This window comes from Hyla sarda, chromosome 3, assembly GCF_029499605.1.
Source record: "Hyla sarda isolate aHylSar1 chromosome 3, aHylSar1.hap1, whole genome shotgun sequence".
NCBI classification, from domain to species: domain Eukaryota; kingdom Metazoa; phylum Chordata; class Amphibia; order Anura; family Hylidae; genus Hyla; species Hyla sarda.
The window spans coordinates 368,972,788-368,990,203 of NC_079191.1; the positions used below are offsets into that span (position 1 = coordinate 368,972,788).

The 17,416-nt window shown below is 46.3% G+C and overlaps 1 protein-coding gene across 6 annotated transcripts in view; it reads right to left on the reverse strand.

Annotated features, from left to right (window-relative positions):
• Nucleotides 1-17,416, reverse strand: part of MTIF2 (mitochondrial translational initiation factor 2) — a 66,752-nt gene that overhangs the window by 28,679 nt on the left and 20,657 nt on the right. For 3 of the 6 annotated variants that reach the window (XM_056567781.1, XM_056567779.1, XM_056567780.1), the window contains 6 exons: nucleotides 12,004-12,204; nucleotides 11,356-11,476; nucleotides 9,987-10,158; nucleotides 8,989-9,149; nucleotides 8,639-8,815; nucleotides 138-277 (listed from right to left, as the gene is read on the reverse strand). In XM_056567781.1, the coding sequence (XP_056423756.1) occupies nucleotides 138-277; nucleotides 8,639-8,815; nucleotides 8,989-9,149; nucleotides 9,987-10,158; nucleotides 11,356-11,476; nucleotides 12,004-12,099 (867 nt within the window). In that variant the 5' untranslated portion in view covers nucleotides 12,100-12,204. Of the gene's footprint in view, nucleotides 1-137; nucleotides 278-8,638; nucleotides 8,816-8,988; nucleotides 9,150-9,986; nucleotides 10,159-11,355; nucleotides 11,477-11,984; nucleotides 12,205-17,416 lie in introns of all 6 variants that reach the window. The other 3 variants (XM_056567778.1, XM_056567777.1, XM_056567776.1) reach the window with 1 other exon arrangement.

Here is a 17,416-nt window from a genome sequence, read left to right on the forward strand (position 1 = left end):
AAATGAAACACCCTACTCTGTATTATTAAAAGGCAATGACAATTTTTTTTATGTTTTCCCAAAATATAGCTCCATACTGTACTCCAACCAGCATAATAGGTACAATCTGTCTATTTGTAGTTTTGCATTGACGTTACCTTTAGTGCAGAAATGTTAACTGCTTGGACATCTCCCCCAAATTCCTCACATACTATATTATGAGATAAGAGCTCCATCTTGACTCTTTCTGGATTGGCCTCAGGTTTGTCACACTTGTTTATAGCCAAGATGACAGGGACTGTAGAAAAGGTAGGAGAGAAAACCTGACATTAATAACAGAGTGGGCCTCATTTACTAAGAGTGTTGGGTTTTTACTAGTGGAAATTTAGTTTCAGACTTGCAGGATTCCTCTCGATTTACTATGGGGAAAAGTCGGGAACATTTTCTGACCAGCTTTTTCTAGGTGGAAATTTCCAGCCAATTATCCACAGGTTTTTCTGTGAATTCAATAGTAAATAGGTCGGGTTGTGAAACCACGCCCTTTTGCGGCAGACTACACCCCTTTTAGGCTTTTCACAGTGCAATGTCGGGTTTGTTGGATTTTCCTGGTGCATACTGTCGCACTCTGGTGCAGACTGGCGCAGACATGTTGCAGACACTCTGATCCAAAATAACCCGACAAACTGGTTGGTTTCAGCTTAGTAAATGAGGCCCAATATGTTTTATATGCAGCAAACCTTAAAAAGAATCTATCAGCTCTATATTTTGCTCTGAACTCAGAAGATGAAAGGTTTACATAAATTATCGCTAGATAATGCTATCTATCTCTACGCATTACATGGATGACCGTTCACTGCGGCTTTAAGGGGTTATCCAGGAATTGAAAACCAGAGATAATTTCTTCCAAAAACAGCACCACTCCTGTATTCAGGTTGTGTGTGGAATTACAACTTTGCTCCATTCATTTCAACCCCTTAAGGACAGAGATAATTTTATTTTTGTATTTACATTTTTTCCTCCTCTAAAAATCATAACTCTTTTATAGTTCCATCCAAAGACGCATATGAGGGCTTGTTTTTTGTGCGACCCATTGTCCTTCGTAATAACATCAATCATTTTACCATAAAAATGTATGGCACAACCAAAAAAAGGAGATTTTTGTTTACTTACCGTAAAATCTCTTTCTCGAAGGATCCATTGGGGGACACAGACCGAGGGGGTGTATGCTGCTGTCTCTAGGAGGTGTGACACTATGGTAATAAAAAAAGTCAGCTCCTCCCAGCAGGATATACCCGCCTTCAGGCTCTGAGGTAATCAGTTTAAGTTCCAGAGCAATAGGAGAGGACCAACAGGTCAAAGAAAACCCAAACTGTCCGAGAACCAAAAGAAAAAAAAAAAAAACATAACTGAACACACCCTCGGACAGAGAACCAAAGGAAACCCCAAAAAAGGGCGGGAGCTGTGTCCCCCAATGGATCCTTTGAGAAAGAGATTTTACGGTAAGTAAACAAAAATCTCCTTTTCTCTACCGGCTCCATTGGGGGACACAGACCGTGGGACGTACCAAAGCCATCCCTTGGGTGGGCAGATAAGCAGTCAGGCAGACGGCCGTTCCACGGCCGCCTGCAGCACTTTACGGCTCAGACTAGCATCAGGCGATGCAAAGGTATGAACTCGGTAGAACCTCGAAAAAATTAGCAAAGACGACCAGGTAGCCGCCTTGCAAATCTGCAAGGCCGAGGCTCTATTCTGGAGAGCCCAGGATGCCCCAACAGGACAGGTAGAATGAGCCACAACCCTGAAAGGAGGAATCTTCCCCTTACAGCGATAGGCTTCCGAAATGGCGGACCGAATCCACCGAGAAATGATGGCCTTGGAAGCAGACTATCCCTTACGACGACCTTCTGTAAGGACGAAAAAGGATTCACACTGACGAAACGAAGAAGTGATGGAGAGATGAGACCGAACGGCCTGAACTACATCCAGCTTGTGTAGTAACCACTCCTTAGGAATCACTAGGGCATCCACGGCCAGAGCCTGAGGGTCCCGGAACTTGGACACAAAAGGAAGGATCTTCCGATTGTGCCGGAACGCGAAGAGGTCCACGTCTGGAAAGGACCCCAGAGGTCGCAGAGTTGCGCGAAGACCTCTGGATGTAGAGACCACTCGCCGGGGTCGGGTGAGGACCAACTGAGGAAGTCCGCTTCCTAGTTGAGCACCCCCGGAATGTGAATTGCCGAAATGGCCAGAACCTTGCTTTCCGCCCAGATGAGAATCTTGGTCACCTCAGCCATGGCTGCCGAGCTGCGAGTGCCGCCTTGTCGATTTATGTACACCACGGCCGTGGCTTTGTCCGAGTGGACGCGGACAGGACGGGACTGAAGCCGGGACTCCCAATGAAGAAGACAAAGAAGAATCGCCCGTAATTCCAATATATTTATCGGAAAAAGGGCCTCTCGGGGAGACCAGAGTCCCTGAACCGTCCAATCCCTGAACACGCCGCCCCAGCCCGACAGGCTGGCATCCGTTGTAACTACCTGCCAGTGAAGGGGAAGAAATTACCGCCCTTGGAGAAGCAGGGGAAGCGGAGCCACCAGAGCAGAGACTGACGGACCCTGCGAGGGAGAACAATCTGACGATCGAGGGACAGAGGAGACCTGTCCCACCGAGAGAGAATCGCCAGTTGAAGAGGGAGTTAATGAAACTGGGCAATGGGTACGGCCTCCATAGTTGCCACCATCCCACCCAGGACTTCCATACAAGTACGGATGGAGACTGGAGCGGACCCCCGACAGAAGCGCCAGACGTTTGTCCGGCGGGAGGCGAATTCAGGCAGAGGCCGTGTCGAAGCGAAGTCCCAAGAAGGTTAGAGACTGGGTAGGAGAGAGGACTGACTTGTCCCGGTTGACCATCCACCCAAAGCGATCCAGAGTGTGGAGAGAGACGTCCACATTCTCCAGAGTCTGGGCTCTGGTTGGAGCCTTGATGAGAAGGTCGTCCAGGTAGGGTATCACCGATCGTCCAGGTAGGGACTCCCCTCGACCGTAACAGGCCCATCACTGGCGCAAGGATCTTGGTAAAGACCCGAGGAGCTGTGGCCAGGCCAAAGGGGGTAGGCATCCTTGATGTCCATCGAGGAAGAAACTCCCCTTGTTCCATGGACGCCACCACTGAACGGAGAGACTCCATTCGGAAGCGGCGGATAAGAAGATGACGGTTGAGACGCTTGAGGTCTAGGATTGGTCGCACAGAACCGTCCTTCTTGGGAACCACAAAAATATTGGAATAGAAACCCCGAAACCGTTCCCCTGGAGGAACGGGAACGATAACCCCTTGGAAAAGCAGAGGCTGGAGAGCCTCTCGAAATTGCTTCGCCAGAAAAGGAGACCGGGGAGCCCGGGATCGGAAAAAAGCGATCCCTCGGAAGGAAGGCGAATTCGATTAGGTAACCGTTTGACACCACGTCCCTGATCCAAGAGTCCTGAATGTGTGAGGTCCAGATGTCTCGAAAAAGTAACGACCTCCCACCCGAGAAAAAAACCGCGGGTGGGGGCTTCACTTCATGCAGAAGTGGGTTTGCGGTTGCCTGATTTGGGCACAAACCGGCCGGACCGGTTGGTGTCCGACTTCCAAGACGGGCGCATCCGGAACGAGGGAGCCTTCTTGTCCCGCGAAGGCGCCTGCCCGAACCCTTTGCTGGAGCCAAAAGTCCGAAAGGACCGAAAGGAAGAGGACTTCCTTTGGGAAGAAGGGCGAGCCTTATTTTGAGGCAACAAGGAACTCTTACCTCCTGTCGCCTCAGAGATAATCTCATCAAGGCGCTTGCCAAAAAGATGGCCACCCATAAAGGGAAGCTCAGTGAGAGACCTTTTGGAAGCGGCATCCGCATTCCAAGCTTTAAGCCACATAGAGCATCGGAGAGCCGCTAGGTGACCCACAGCAAGGCAGAACAACGGGCTGACTGCATGGAAGCCGCACACAGTAAGTACCCAGCTTTAGAACATTGGAGAGCCAGAGAAGACAGATCCTCTGGGGGGGATCCCGCTAAGATACCCTGGTGGAGCTTTAGAGCCTTGGACACCGATGTCGAGGCGAAGATGGGAAGAAGAGAAAAGCCAGCTGCTTCAGAGGCAAACTTCGCTAAGGATTCTACCTTTTTGTCCGTGGAATCCTTGAAGGCAGCGGCATCTGCCAGTGGCAGTGTAGTCGCCTTAGAGATCCGGGAGATTGGTGGATCCACTGAGGGAGGGGAAAACACCTTAGTGACAAGGTCCTTGTCAAATGGATAACGTTCTTGAATCTTCTTGATTCCCGGGAACCTCTTGTCTGGATGTTTCCATGCAGATTACAGAATGGCGTCAAAGTCAGCGTGAGAGCTGAACCTTTGAGGTGCTGGCTTAGCACGATGAAAGGATACTCCTGGAGTGGCATCTGAAGATCCTGGGTCCTCTAAGTGAAAGGTGTCTCTTATGGCGGTCACCAATGACTACACCGTTTCAACTGAATCCGAGCGGTCCTCTGAGTCAGATGCCAGCTCGGAAGCCTCGTCCACCAGTTCACTAGGAGAATGTGAACGAGTGGAGGCAGTCCTGGAGGGGGGGCGACCCTGACCGGGTACGTGTCTCTGGCGTGGCAGAGCGGCGACTCCAAGAACGTCCTCTGGAGGAGCGACGTTTGTGCCCAGATGACAGGGGGAGGGGGGGGGCGGGACCCACGAGGGGGACGCCCACGTCTATCTGAAGACTCATTGGAAGAGTCAGACGAGGCACCCCTAGTGCGCTTGTGAGAGCGTGAAGCATGTGGAGACGAGGAGCGGGCCCTCTCAGAGGCCCTGCGCAGGGTAGACCCCTTCAAGGCGGACATCACCTCCCGGGAGGCCTCAGCCACCGAACTGGAGACTTGGGTCAAGTCAGCCATATACTGGGTCAGGGAAGAAACCCAGGCTGGTGGAGCGGCTGAATCCACCGGAACCGAAAGGGGATCAGGGGGTACCAGGGGGAGCAGTGGAGCAGGCAGGGCACGTGGGCTCAGTAGAGCCAGGCATCTTAGTATTAAAGTGCTTACAGACAAAATAAGTCACTGACGTCAGGAACTCTCTCACCCTAGTCTGTGTCCCCTGTCAGCAGCGGTGAGGAGAACCCGGCTCCGTGCAGCTAGAGTGACAGAAACAGGCCAGCCAATAGCAGAGAGGGGCGTGCCTGAAGCAGAGGCACTAACTAATTGGCCCCTCCTAAATGAAAATCGCGCCCACGGCGCTGATTGGAGGCTACTTCGCGCCTCTGAAGAGCTCCGACAGCCCTGTGGGCGGAGCTACAGACTGGCCGAGAAGAAGCTGTAATGGCGCCCGCTCCTTGTCCCGAGCGCACATGTCAGCCGCATGTGCGATCGGGGGAATAGAGCGGACGGCCTATATGCCGGCAGAGACTGCCGGAGAAAGTGAAAGTAAGCCGGCGCTCAGAGTGCCTGGCCCGTACAAGCGCCGTGGCTGTCAGCCGCATATAAGGTGCTGCGGTCAAAGTAACCACACACACTCACGCACATAGTGAAGTAAAACACAGATTACATACCCCCTAAAATGCCACTGCTCCCCCAGAATAAAAAGTCCAGCTCCTGTATAAGCCAGCCCTATAACCTGAAAAGGTGGGCCAAAAACAGGGGGTCTCCAGAGGTTGCAAGTCCGCACCTAAGGAGAAAAGGGGGAAAGTACTTACCTCAGTCAGAATAACTTACCTAATGGAGTCTACAGTGAAGTCTTCAGTCAGCTTTTGTCACCTGCATCACGCCTAGCTGCTATGCGCAAGCGAGGCGAGCAGGTAAATAGGGGGACCCGGACTCATGAGGTACCAACCCAGGCGCTGACCGTTGGCGAGGGGGGGTGAACAGCGCATATGCGCAATGTCTGTGCCCCCTTACTCGCAATGGGGAAACAGGGAACCAGAGTCCCTGGGTCCCCACCTAAAAACAAGAAAGAAAAAGGAATAAAAAACTAACACGTCCCTAACTAGGAAAACAAAAAATCAGAAGACCTGTTCTGGAGAATTCCAGACCATGTCCACCTCCTGAAGGCGGGTATCACCTGCTGGGAGGAGCCGACTTTTTTTTTAATACCATAGTGTCACACCTCCTAGAGACAGCAGCATACACCCCACGGTCTGTGTCCCCCACGGTCTGTGTCCCCCAATGGAGCCGATAGAGAAAATATTATTTGTGGGGGGAAATTGAAAAGAAAATTCAATTTTGCAAATTTTGGAAGGTTTTGTTTTCACGCTGTACACTTTACGGTAAAAATGACATGTTTTATTTATTCTGTGGGTCAATACAATTAAAATGATACCCATGATAATATACTTTTCTATTATTGTACCGCTTTACAAAAATCTCAAACTTTTTAAACAAAATTAGTATGTTTTAAAATCACTCTATTTTGACCACTTATAACTTTCTCATTTTGTCCGTATACGCAGCTGTATGAGGGCAAATTTTTTTGCTCCGTGATCTGCACTTTTTATCGGTACCAATTTTGCCAATATGTAACTTTTTGCTTGATTTATTTGCGTTTTTGTGATGTCACAAAAACGCAGCAATTTTGGACTTTTTTTTAACGTTTACACCGCTCAATGTATGGGAACATAAACATTATATTTTGATTTGACATTTACATGTGTGGCAATACCAAATATTTTTATTAATTATTTTACTACATTTTTTGTTACGCTTTTTGGGATAAAATAAGAAAAAAGTTCATAAAAATTTTTATTGGAGGAGGAGTTTTTTTTAACTTTTTTCTACTTTTCACTTTTACATAGGGTACTTATAGCAATCATTAGATAGATTAGATTGATCAGTATTATCAGTGATCTTCTCAGGTCTGCTCGATCTCAGACCAGAGCAGGAGACCCAGAGATGACGGCTGGAGCAGGTAAGGGGACCTCTGGCCACCATGTTGGATGATCGGATCCCCACGGCAGTGCCACGGGTTATCCGATCATCCAGTTTAACCACCGCATTGCCGCAGATGTCGTGATATGTATCGATCACGGAATCTGAGGGGTTAATGGCGGACATCAGTGCGATCACTGATGTCCACCATTACTGGCGGGTCCCTGGCTGCTGATAGCAGCCGAGACCTGCCATTCATGATACGAGCACTCGCATCATGTATAGGACGAAAATGAACATCCTGGTGCGTTAAGTACCAGGGCATCAGGACATACATTTACGTCCTGTGTCGTTAAAGGGTTAAAGGAATTGAGCTGCAATACCACAGACAACATGAGAACAGGGGTGGTGCGGTTTTTGAAGAAATCACTGTTTTTCTAATCATGGATAGCTCCTTTAAAGACACGATCCATTGAACATGTTTGAAGGACAGTCAAATTTTTAAACACCAAAACAAGGTATTTACATGTTATATTCAGGCACCATACTATTGCTACAATTTACATATTATACTGCACGCATAAGAATCGGCGGTATACTGGTTCATACCGAAATTTTTATGCTGCACGATATGAATTTTAACCCATACCGCAATACCGGTTTGGCCCCTCCCCCTCGGGAATGAATGAACCACCCAGCGATGTGCTGTCCCCACATCGGGGAACTAATCCTATGTGACCCACGAGCGCTGTTCTGCCCCCCCCCCCAATTAATTATTAGCCCAGCCCAGCGCTGTCCCCATCAGGGTACTACTCACATGTCCCCTGCATGCACTGCCCTCCTCGTCCTGTTTGTTGCGGCCGCCGGCGCAGACACTCTATACCAGTGGTCTCCAACCTGTGGACCTCCAGATGTTGCAATACTACAACTCCCAGCATGCCCGGACAGCCGTTGGCTGTCCGGGCATGCTGGCAGTTGTAGTTTTGCAACATCCACAGGTCCACAGGTTGAAGACCACTGCTCTATACTGTGCAGTATCCCTATGCCCGGGCTGCAAAAAACAAACAAAATAAACTTTAACTCACCTCCCGTTGGTCCGGTACCGGCCTCACTTGTTTCCTGGTGACGGGAACGTCGGACAGCCGTCAGCCTATCACCGGCTGCAGCGATGTTCCGCCTTGGCCGGTGATAGGTTGAGCCCACTGTCATGTAAGAAGCCGGCTTCTTACAGGACAGTGGGCTCAGCCTATCACCGGCCGAGGCGGAACATCGCTGCGGCCAGTGATAGGCTGACGGCTCTCCGACGTTCCCGTCGACGACGTTCCCGTTAAGGCTGACGTAGGTGCGTTAAAGTTTATTTTGTTTACCTTCTGCAGCCCGGGCATAGGGCTACCGCACAGTGTAGAGCGCCGGCGGCCGCAACAAACAAGACGAGGAGGGCAGCGCATGCAGGTGACATATGTGAGTAGTACCCTGATGGGGATGTGGGCTGATAATTAATATGGGGGGGGGGTCTAGGAAATACTGTTATATACCGTGGAACCGCCAAAAGTTTTAAAAATACAGCGATACACACATTTAGTCATACCGCCCAGCCCTATGCACGCATTTAATACCCAGTGGTGTTCTGTACATTGAAAGTGCACAAAATATGGTACAATGAGCAGAGATACATTTCCAGAACCCGCAGCCTATCATATTCTGATATCATGAGGTATCAGGCTGAATTCTCATAAAAATATCTTGAGATGTGCAACCCGAGCAAAGTATTTTAACTTACCTCTGGCATTCTTGGCGTGTTGGATGGACTCAATGGTTTGTTTCATTACACCATCCTCTGCTGCTACTACCAGTATAACAATATCAGTGACGTTAGCACCTCTCTCCCGCATTGCTGAAAAGGCTGCGTGTCCAGGAGTGTCAAGAAAAGTGATCTTGTCTCCTGAAGCTAAACAGACTAGCAAACAAAAATGGAAAAATTCATTACAAGCAAAAACAAGAAAAGCTCATAATAATAATAATAATTTCCTTATATTATATTGTCCATACTAGTATTATATACCAAGGGGAAATGCTCTCTAAACAGTACATCTACATTACATGCTTGTAGCAAGTATAAGCAAGCCTCACCGCTGAATGCTCCGATGTGCTGGGTGATACCACCGGCCTCCATTGCAGCAATCTGGGATTTCCTCAGTTGGTCAAGCAATGTTGTTTTTCCGTGATCAACATGTCCCATTATAGTAACTACAGGATGTCTGGGCACCAGTAGAGAAGGGTCTGCAGGACCTCTGGATATTGAACAAATGATTTAACAAAATTATAATTCTTAGTGACATGGTTGTATGTGCAGACTTATTTCTAAGAACTGAAGTTCAGAAAGTAAAAGAAGATAATCTGTCACAAGGAAAGTCTCTCTTCCAACCTGGTCTGATCATAATGTAGTAAATTTGAGTAGCCGTATTAGTCCAGTGATGCAGATGCAAATCAAAAAATGTTGCAGTATCTTGTAATACCTTTTTTATTGGATTTAACACATTCAATCCATCTATCAAACTCAAAATGGACTTCTCTACAGAAAGTGTGAACTTCCTGGACACTACTGTAACTATAAACAAGGACACAATACAGGCATCTGTATACAGAAAACCCACAGACCGATCCAGCTATCTACATAAATCCAGTTTCCATCCATCACACACAAAGAAAGGCATCATATACAGCCAAGCCACCAGGTACCATCGCATCTGCTCCAACCCTGAAGACAGAGACCTGCACCTACAAAAACTGTCTGAGAAATTCAAACAAAAAGGATAATAAATAGGAAAACACACTCCGCCCTTCAAACACCACGGGAACACCTGCTACAATACAGAGAGATACAACCATCACCACACGTACCACTGGTAGCCACATACAATCCGGCCATTGAAGAAATACGAAAAATTATCAAGGACCTGCAGCCAATATTGGCAGAAGATGAGATGCTAAAAGAAATCTTCCCTGAACCTCCTATCTTGGCCTTCAGACAACCACACAATTTAAAACAAAAGTTAGTGAGCAGAAAACTACCTAAAGAAAGAACAGACACAGACAATGTTTATACATTACTTTTCGTACTTGTATACCTTTTCACAGCATTTTTATTTTCCATGACTTTTTCTACTTTCTTCTCCATGTACACGTACTTCATCCCAGACTTCTTTATGGTCGCCTTAATCATCTCTGCAGTGAGGGAGGAGGATGGTTTTAAGTCGTCTACTTCAAAGTCCGAGTACATGAGACTTTCGTAAACGTCATCTGAAAAATAACATTAGAAAATGACCAGGATAAATACTATCCCTGCAAAGGTATAAATATTGTTCTATTTTTGGCATTTGGATCATAAGAAGGATGTCTGCTCTTCTACATAGATTTAAAAGACAATTTTAAATTAAATTGGGTTCCCAATATATATATTTTTTTATATTACTAAGAATAGAATCTAAGCCTCAGACAAGATCCATCCTGCGCTCAACCAATGTATTCAGGTATGTTGCAAAACTAAATGTATAAAAAGGTGCTAAGATGAGCGAACTTACAGTAAATTTGATTCTCGGCTCGGCAGTTGATGACTTTTCCTGTATAAATTAGTTCAGCTTTCAGGTGCTCCCGTGGGCTGAAAAAGGTGGATACAGTCCTAGGAGACTCTTTCCTAGGAATGTATCCACCTTTTCCAGCCCACCGGAGCACCTGAAGGCTGAACTAATTTACGCAGGAAAAGTCATCGACTGCCGAGCCGAGAAGTTCGTGACGAATCAAATTTACTGTAAATTCGCTCATCTCTAGTGCTAACAAGAGAATAGAGATTAACAAAAAACGCCCAGAGAGGGGAGGGGTTGATAAACAACTAATAACCAAACCCCAATCACCAAAAGGTGACGGGGTATAAAACACCAAACAAATTCCCCCTCTAATAGGATTAGTGTTATTATTAAAACATTACTTTTATTGGTTATAATTAAAAGGTCCAAAAAAGTGAATTAAAACTACCAGCATAGTCCCTGCGATAATAAGTTCCAGTTCTCCTATATGGAGTAACTAATGATATACTAACGTCTGCAGTACGTTTTATAAAGGGACCTAAGCTGACATAAAACCACAACAATATGTCTCCCCCACATGTTTCGTGGTTCTAACCACGTCTTCAGGGGTTATGAGACATATGAACAAGAGCATACAATCACTCCCAGTAATTATTATGCATATTTTTGGCATTCACTGTTAGTGAACTATGTGGAAATATGTAACTAATACAATTTTGTGGTATTATGTTTCTGCAAATAAGTGTTATATAATGAAGAGATTTACAGTTTGCCAATATGCTTTCTGTATTAATTCCTGTATCAACTAGTTTCACGTTCTCTGCTTGTTGATGTTCAATAAGACTTTTCAGTGTTTATTTCCAGGGGGTTAAAACTCTGTCCTGGACATGTGAAGCACACAGGAGAAACTCACCGATGTCTCTGTCCATGGCTTTGGCCAGTTCACGAATGGTCATGCCGTGCCACACTTCTACCACTTTCTTCTGCTCTTTCACTTTGATTGGCTTCAGCTTCTCTTTCTTTTGCACCTTCTCCTTTTAAATAATAAAACCAGAGTCAAAGTTTCTAACTATAAAAAAGACCACCTGAAAATGTGAAAATACCCCTTTAAGGAGTATTCCAGAGATCTTAACCTTTCTGCTATCCACAGGATACGGGATAAGTGTCAAATCACAGGGGTCTGACCACTGGGACCTCCGATCTCCTGCATGGGGCTGAGCCAGCTGTCACTCATCTCCTAGGGTGGGGGGTAGGAGCCCTACTAGGGTGGTGGGTGACCGCTGGGCCCCAGTGGTAACACCCAGCAATCAGACACTTATCCTGTAAATAAGGGATACGTTGAGTTCCCCAGAATACCCCTTTAATGTATGTCTTTAGAAATTTTTATAGTTCACAAGCTAAAAAGACCACAAAATTCTACTAGTCACCTAAAGTGCACCAGATGTAGACACCTTACTGTACAAGTACCAACCTAACGTGAAGACCAGTGCATTACGCACTATAGGGCATAGGAATAATTCTTTGGGACACAGGAGTTAGTACCTTCTTGGCAGATAAGAACCTGCATTGCTGTGTTGTTGTCTTCAGGAATACATTTGTTTGAGGACAATGCTGAACGGCAGCCAAGGAATGAGAAGGGATCTGTACAGGTCTCCATTGCCTGGTGGACAGATTTCTGAGGCAAGGGATATTCATCTGTCGGCAAACATTGTGGATCTGGACGACTTGTTCTATCCGCTGTAAGATATTCCTGTTCATTTTCCTACAAGGGGGAAAATAAAAAAAATTATTTTATGGAAACTGACTGATTATTCATATTCCCCCAACGATCACATACTTAACTCTTCTGTTCTATTCATTCCCATTTAATCGACTGATTAAAGCGAAGCAACCCAGTATATAGAGAGGCTTCTACAGTACAGAAACCTTTCAAAGACGGTCACCCGTTCACCCGCACTGTAACCCGATACACTGGGTTTTAGTGTGGGTGAACAGGAGCCCGATGCGGGGTCTCGGACTACAATACATACCTGCAGTCCGGAGACCCGATCCTCCGAAGGTCCCCCTCTTCCAGCGTTGACTTGCGCTTTGAGGCGGCCCGCCAGCTGGATTTAAACATTTATCAGCGCTGGACACGTGAGCGCTTGTGCCTACTGAGCGCTCATGTGACCGGTGCTTATGAATATTTAAATCTAGCCAGCGGCCCTGCTCCCACACCCCGCATCAGGCTCCTGTTCATCCGCACTATAACCTGGATGCATCGGGTTACAGTGCGGGTGAATGGGTGACCGGTTTCCTTTAAAAAGCTTCTGAACATGGCTCATTGGATTTAACACTATAAGTAATGAAACCCTGTCCATATGTTATGCCAGAGCATATGATCATCACATTAACGTCAATGGGAGCTGCTCTGTAGTTGCTCAACAGCAGCACCGCTACAAAAAAACGCATGTAGGCTTCTGGCCCCCATACACTGTTTATTTCTGGTGCCATTTCAGTGCCGAGTGCCGACACAATGCTGATTGACTATTGATGGGCCTTAAAAAGTTTTTGGTTGTTAAACCCCATTTAAAGAGGGCCTGTGGCCTTTCCTGACATATCTGTTTTAGTAAATACAGTGATCCCCTGACATACGATGGCCCGACATATAATCATTTAAACATACGATGCTTCTGTGTGTCAGTGCAACCGAAAAAACGGCTATCCGGCAGCGCTGACAGCTTCAGCTGCCGCCGGATAGCCGTTTAACCCCTTAAGGACTCAGCCCATTTTGGCCTTAAGGACTCAGACAATTTAATTTTTACGTTTTCATTTTTTCCTCCTCGCCTTCTAAAAATCATAACTCTTTTATATTTTCATCCACAGACTAGTATGAGGGCTTGTTTTTGCGCGACCAGTTGTCCTTTGTAATGACATCACTCATTATATCATAAAATGTATGGCGCAACCAAAAAACACTATTTTTGTGGGGAAATTAAAACGAAAAACGCAATTTTGCTAATTTTGGAAGGTTTCGTTTTCAAGCCGTACAATTTATGGTAAAAATGACGTGTGTTCTTTATTCTGAGGGTCAATACGATAAAAATGATACCCATTATTACATACTTTTATATTATTGTTGCGCTTAAAAAAAATCACAAACTTTTTAACCAAATTAGTATGTTTATAATCGCTTTATTTTGATGACCTCTAACTTTGTTATTTTTCCGTATAAGCGGCAGTATGGGGGCACATTTTTTGCGCCATGATCTGTACTTTTTTTTGATACCACATTTGCATATAAAAAACTTTTAATAAATTTTTTATAAATTTTTTTAATAAAATGTGTTAAAAAAGTATCAATTTTGGACTTTTTTTTTTTTTTCGTTCACGCCGTTCACCGTACGGGATCATTAACATTTTATTTTAATAGTTCGGACATTTACGCACACGGCGATACCAAATATGTCTATAAAATTTTTTTTTTACGCTTTTTGGGGGTAAAATGGGAAAAAACTGACGTTTTACTTTTTTATTGGGGGAGGGGATTTTTCAAATTTTTTTTTTTACACTTGAATAGTCCCCATAGGGGACTATTCATAGCAATACCATGATTGCTAATACTGATCTGTTCTATGTATAGGACATAGAACAGATCAGTGTTATCGGCTATCTTCTGCTCTGGTCTGCTCGATCTCAGACCAGAGCAGGAGATGCCGGGAGCCAGATGGAGGAAGGTGAGGGGACCTCAGTGCAGCGTTCTGAATGATCGGATCCCCGCAGCAGCGCTGCGGGCGATCCGATCATTCATTCAAATCGCGCACTGCCGCAGATGCTGGGATCTGTATTGATCCCGGCACCTGAGGGGTTAATGGCGGACGCCCGCGAGATCCCGGGCGTCGGCCATTGCCGGCGGGTCCCTGGCTGCGATCAGCAGCCGGGATCAGCCGCGCATGACACGGGCATCGCTCCGATGCCCGTGGTTATGCACAGGACGTAAATGTACGTCCTCGTGCGTTAAGTAACACCGCACCAGGACGTACATTTACGTCCTGCGTCCTTAAGGGGTTAATGTCCCTGCCGCGGCTCGTCATTTTGCAGCTCCACTACTGCCGTTGCCCTGCAACCGTTGCTCTCTGTCATCATCATCATCATCATCATGTTGCCGTCATCACTTTGCCGCTCACGCCGCCCCTTCATCCAATAGAGGTGGCGACGTGATGACAGCGGCTGAGGGCGACGGCGACGTAGTGATACGGCATTAGAGGAGCGGAAAACTAACAGACCGGATGCATCAATGGGACCCTTAAGAAGCACTTGTTAGTGCGAGATGGTTCCGTAGCCCGCTGAACACCGCGTCGCCGGTCCTCTCCCTGCACCGTGGTCTGGTTTTGTAACGAATGCTTTCGTTAATAAAGAAGAATTAAGCAACTGAAGTGGTGAGTGCATCGGTCTCTCTTTCTACTATTCGGATTTGTCCTTATATAATCTGACACTGAGCTGTGATGGCACAGGTCCGGTGGGGAGATGGCAGGAGGTCAACTGACGGAGAAAGAACATGTGATGGAAATGCACCCTATGTCAAATGGACACAAAAGGGATATTCAGTCATTTATTTTTATATGCGCCCAGACTGCCTAATAAAACACAAAAAAAAATCTTCTACATATTTATTCAGTCTCTGCCAAACTTCCCCTTCATGAAGCTGCAGATGTCACATAGCAGCACCGCACAGCCAATCACTGCCTGAGGCGGGGCATTGCTGAGGAAGGTGATTGGCTGAGCGGCTACGACATGTCTGTAAGGTTGGGTTCTCATCACGTTTTGTCCCTTACGGGAGCGCATATGGCAGGGGGAGCTAAAACCTCACGCTCCCGTATGTAATTCATTTCAATGAGCCGGCCGGAGTGAGACGCTGACTCCGGTCGGCTCATTTTTGCTCCGTATGCGGTTTTCCACCGGACCTAAAATCGTAGTCGACCATGATTTTAGGTGCGGTGGGAAAACCGCATATGGAGCAAAAATGAGCCGGCCGAAGTCAGCGTCTCACTCCGGCCGGCTCATTGAAATGAATTACATACGGGAGCGTGAGGTTTTAGCTCCCCCCTGCCGTATGCGCTTTCGTATGGGACAAAATGTGATGTGAACCCACCCTAACTAAGTTTGTCGGGGATCAGGCAACTAATACCGGAGGCTCAGGATAACATTTCGTGTGTGTTATTAGGCAGCATAGGACCATTGCATAACATTTTTTTTATAAATAATAATTTTAACCGGAAATACGTCATGGTGCCCCGGTACTTAGCGCACCATGATGTACATTTAGTCACGCACATGAAGCGAGATCAAAAGAGCTGCCCTCGCTTCATAGACAACAAGGACCTCACTGGTAAAGACAGACATCAGCGATCATACTTCACCATTAAAGGGGTATCCCAGGAAAAACTTTTATATATATATATATATATATATATATATATATATATATATATACATACACAATGGGGGACATGTATCATTATTTGTGTATGGTAGAAGCATTTTACCCCTTTTCCCGAATTCTAAATTATGAGCAGAAGCGCTAAATTTATCAATCAAGTGCAATGAGCTTCATAAATTGCGGGTAAATATAGTAATCTCCTCAATCCACTCTTTGGAAAATAGAATCAATGATTTATAGCATCTTGCTACGTTAAGTCCAAGATGGCTTATACTTGCGCAAAAAAAAACAGCTCTTGCGGCAAAATTTTTGGTGTAAAAAAAAAGTACGCAGTTAATAAATCCATGTGTACTATAGATGTCACTCCAAGGTACCCTGATTCAGCCACATCTGGAGGACATGCTCTACCAAAACGTGCGCAAAAAAATTGCGCAAAAAAAGGGCTTGCGCAAAATTTTGCGCAAAAAAATACACACAAAACAGGGGTCAAATCTTTGATACATGTCCCCCCATTGGTCCCTCAACACACGATGGTAATCCATTCCAGACGGACCATCGTTTGTTGAAACCATCGTATGTTGAGGGATCCGTGCAATGTAAAGTATAGGACAGTGGTCTACAACATGCGGACCTCCAGATGTTGCAAAACTACAACACCCAGCATGCCCAGACAGCCAACGGCTGTCCGGGCATGCTGGGAGTTGTAGTTTTGCAACATCTGGAGGTCTGCAGGTTGAAGACCACTGGTATTGGAGGTTGTACTCATGTGTCCCCGCCGCTCTGGATCGTCACTGCCCTGGATGTCGCCTTCCATCGCTGTCACTGCGTCCCCGAGGTGTCCCCGACGCTCCGGCAAGGCCTCTTCTTCCCCTGCATCCTCGCTCTCTGTCGCCGCCATCACGTCGCTACGCACGCCGCTCCTATTGGATGACGGGACGGTGTGCGAAGCGACGTGATGACTACGATGGAGGGGATCCCGAAGAGGACGCGCCGGACCCCAGAGGACAGGTAAGGGATCGTCAGCGGACCACACAGGGCACAGTAAACAGCTATCCGGTGGCAGCTGAAGCAGTCTGCGCTGCCGGAGAGCCGTTTATGCGATGGCCCCGACATACAAAAGTATCGCATGTTGATGCTGCCTTCAACTCTCAGAGGCCATCACATGTTGAAATTATCGTATGTCTGGGCCATCGTAGGTTGGGGGGGGGGGGTCACTGTGTATATATATATATATATATATATATATATATATATATATATATCTATCTCAACTGGCTCCAGAAAGTTAAACAGATTTGTAAATGACTTCTATTAAAAAAAATCTTAGTCCTTTCAATAATTATCAGCTGCTGAAGTTGAGTTGTTGTATTCTGTCTGGCAACAGTGCTCTCTGCTGACATCTCTGTCTGTCTCGGGAACTGCACAGAGTAGAAGAGGTTTGCTATGGGGATTTGCTTCTAAACTGGGCGGTTCCCGAGACAGGTGTCATCAGAGAGCACTTAGACAGAAAAGAACAACTCAACTTCAGCAGCTTATAAGTACTGAAAGGATTACG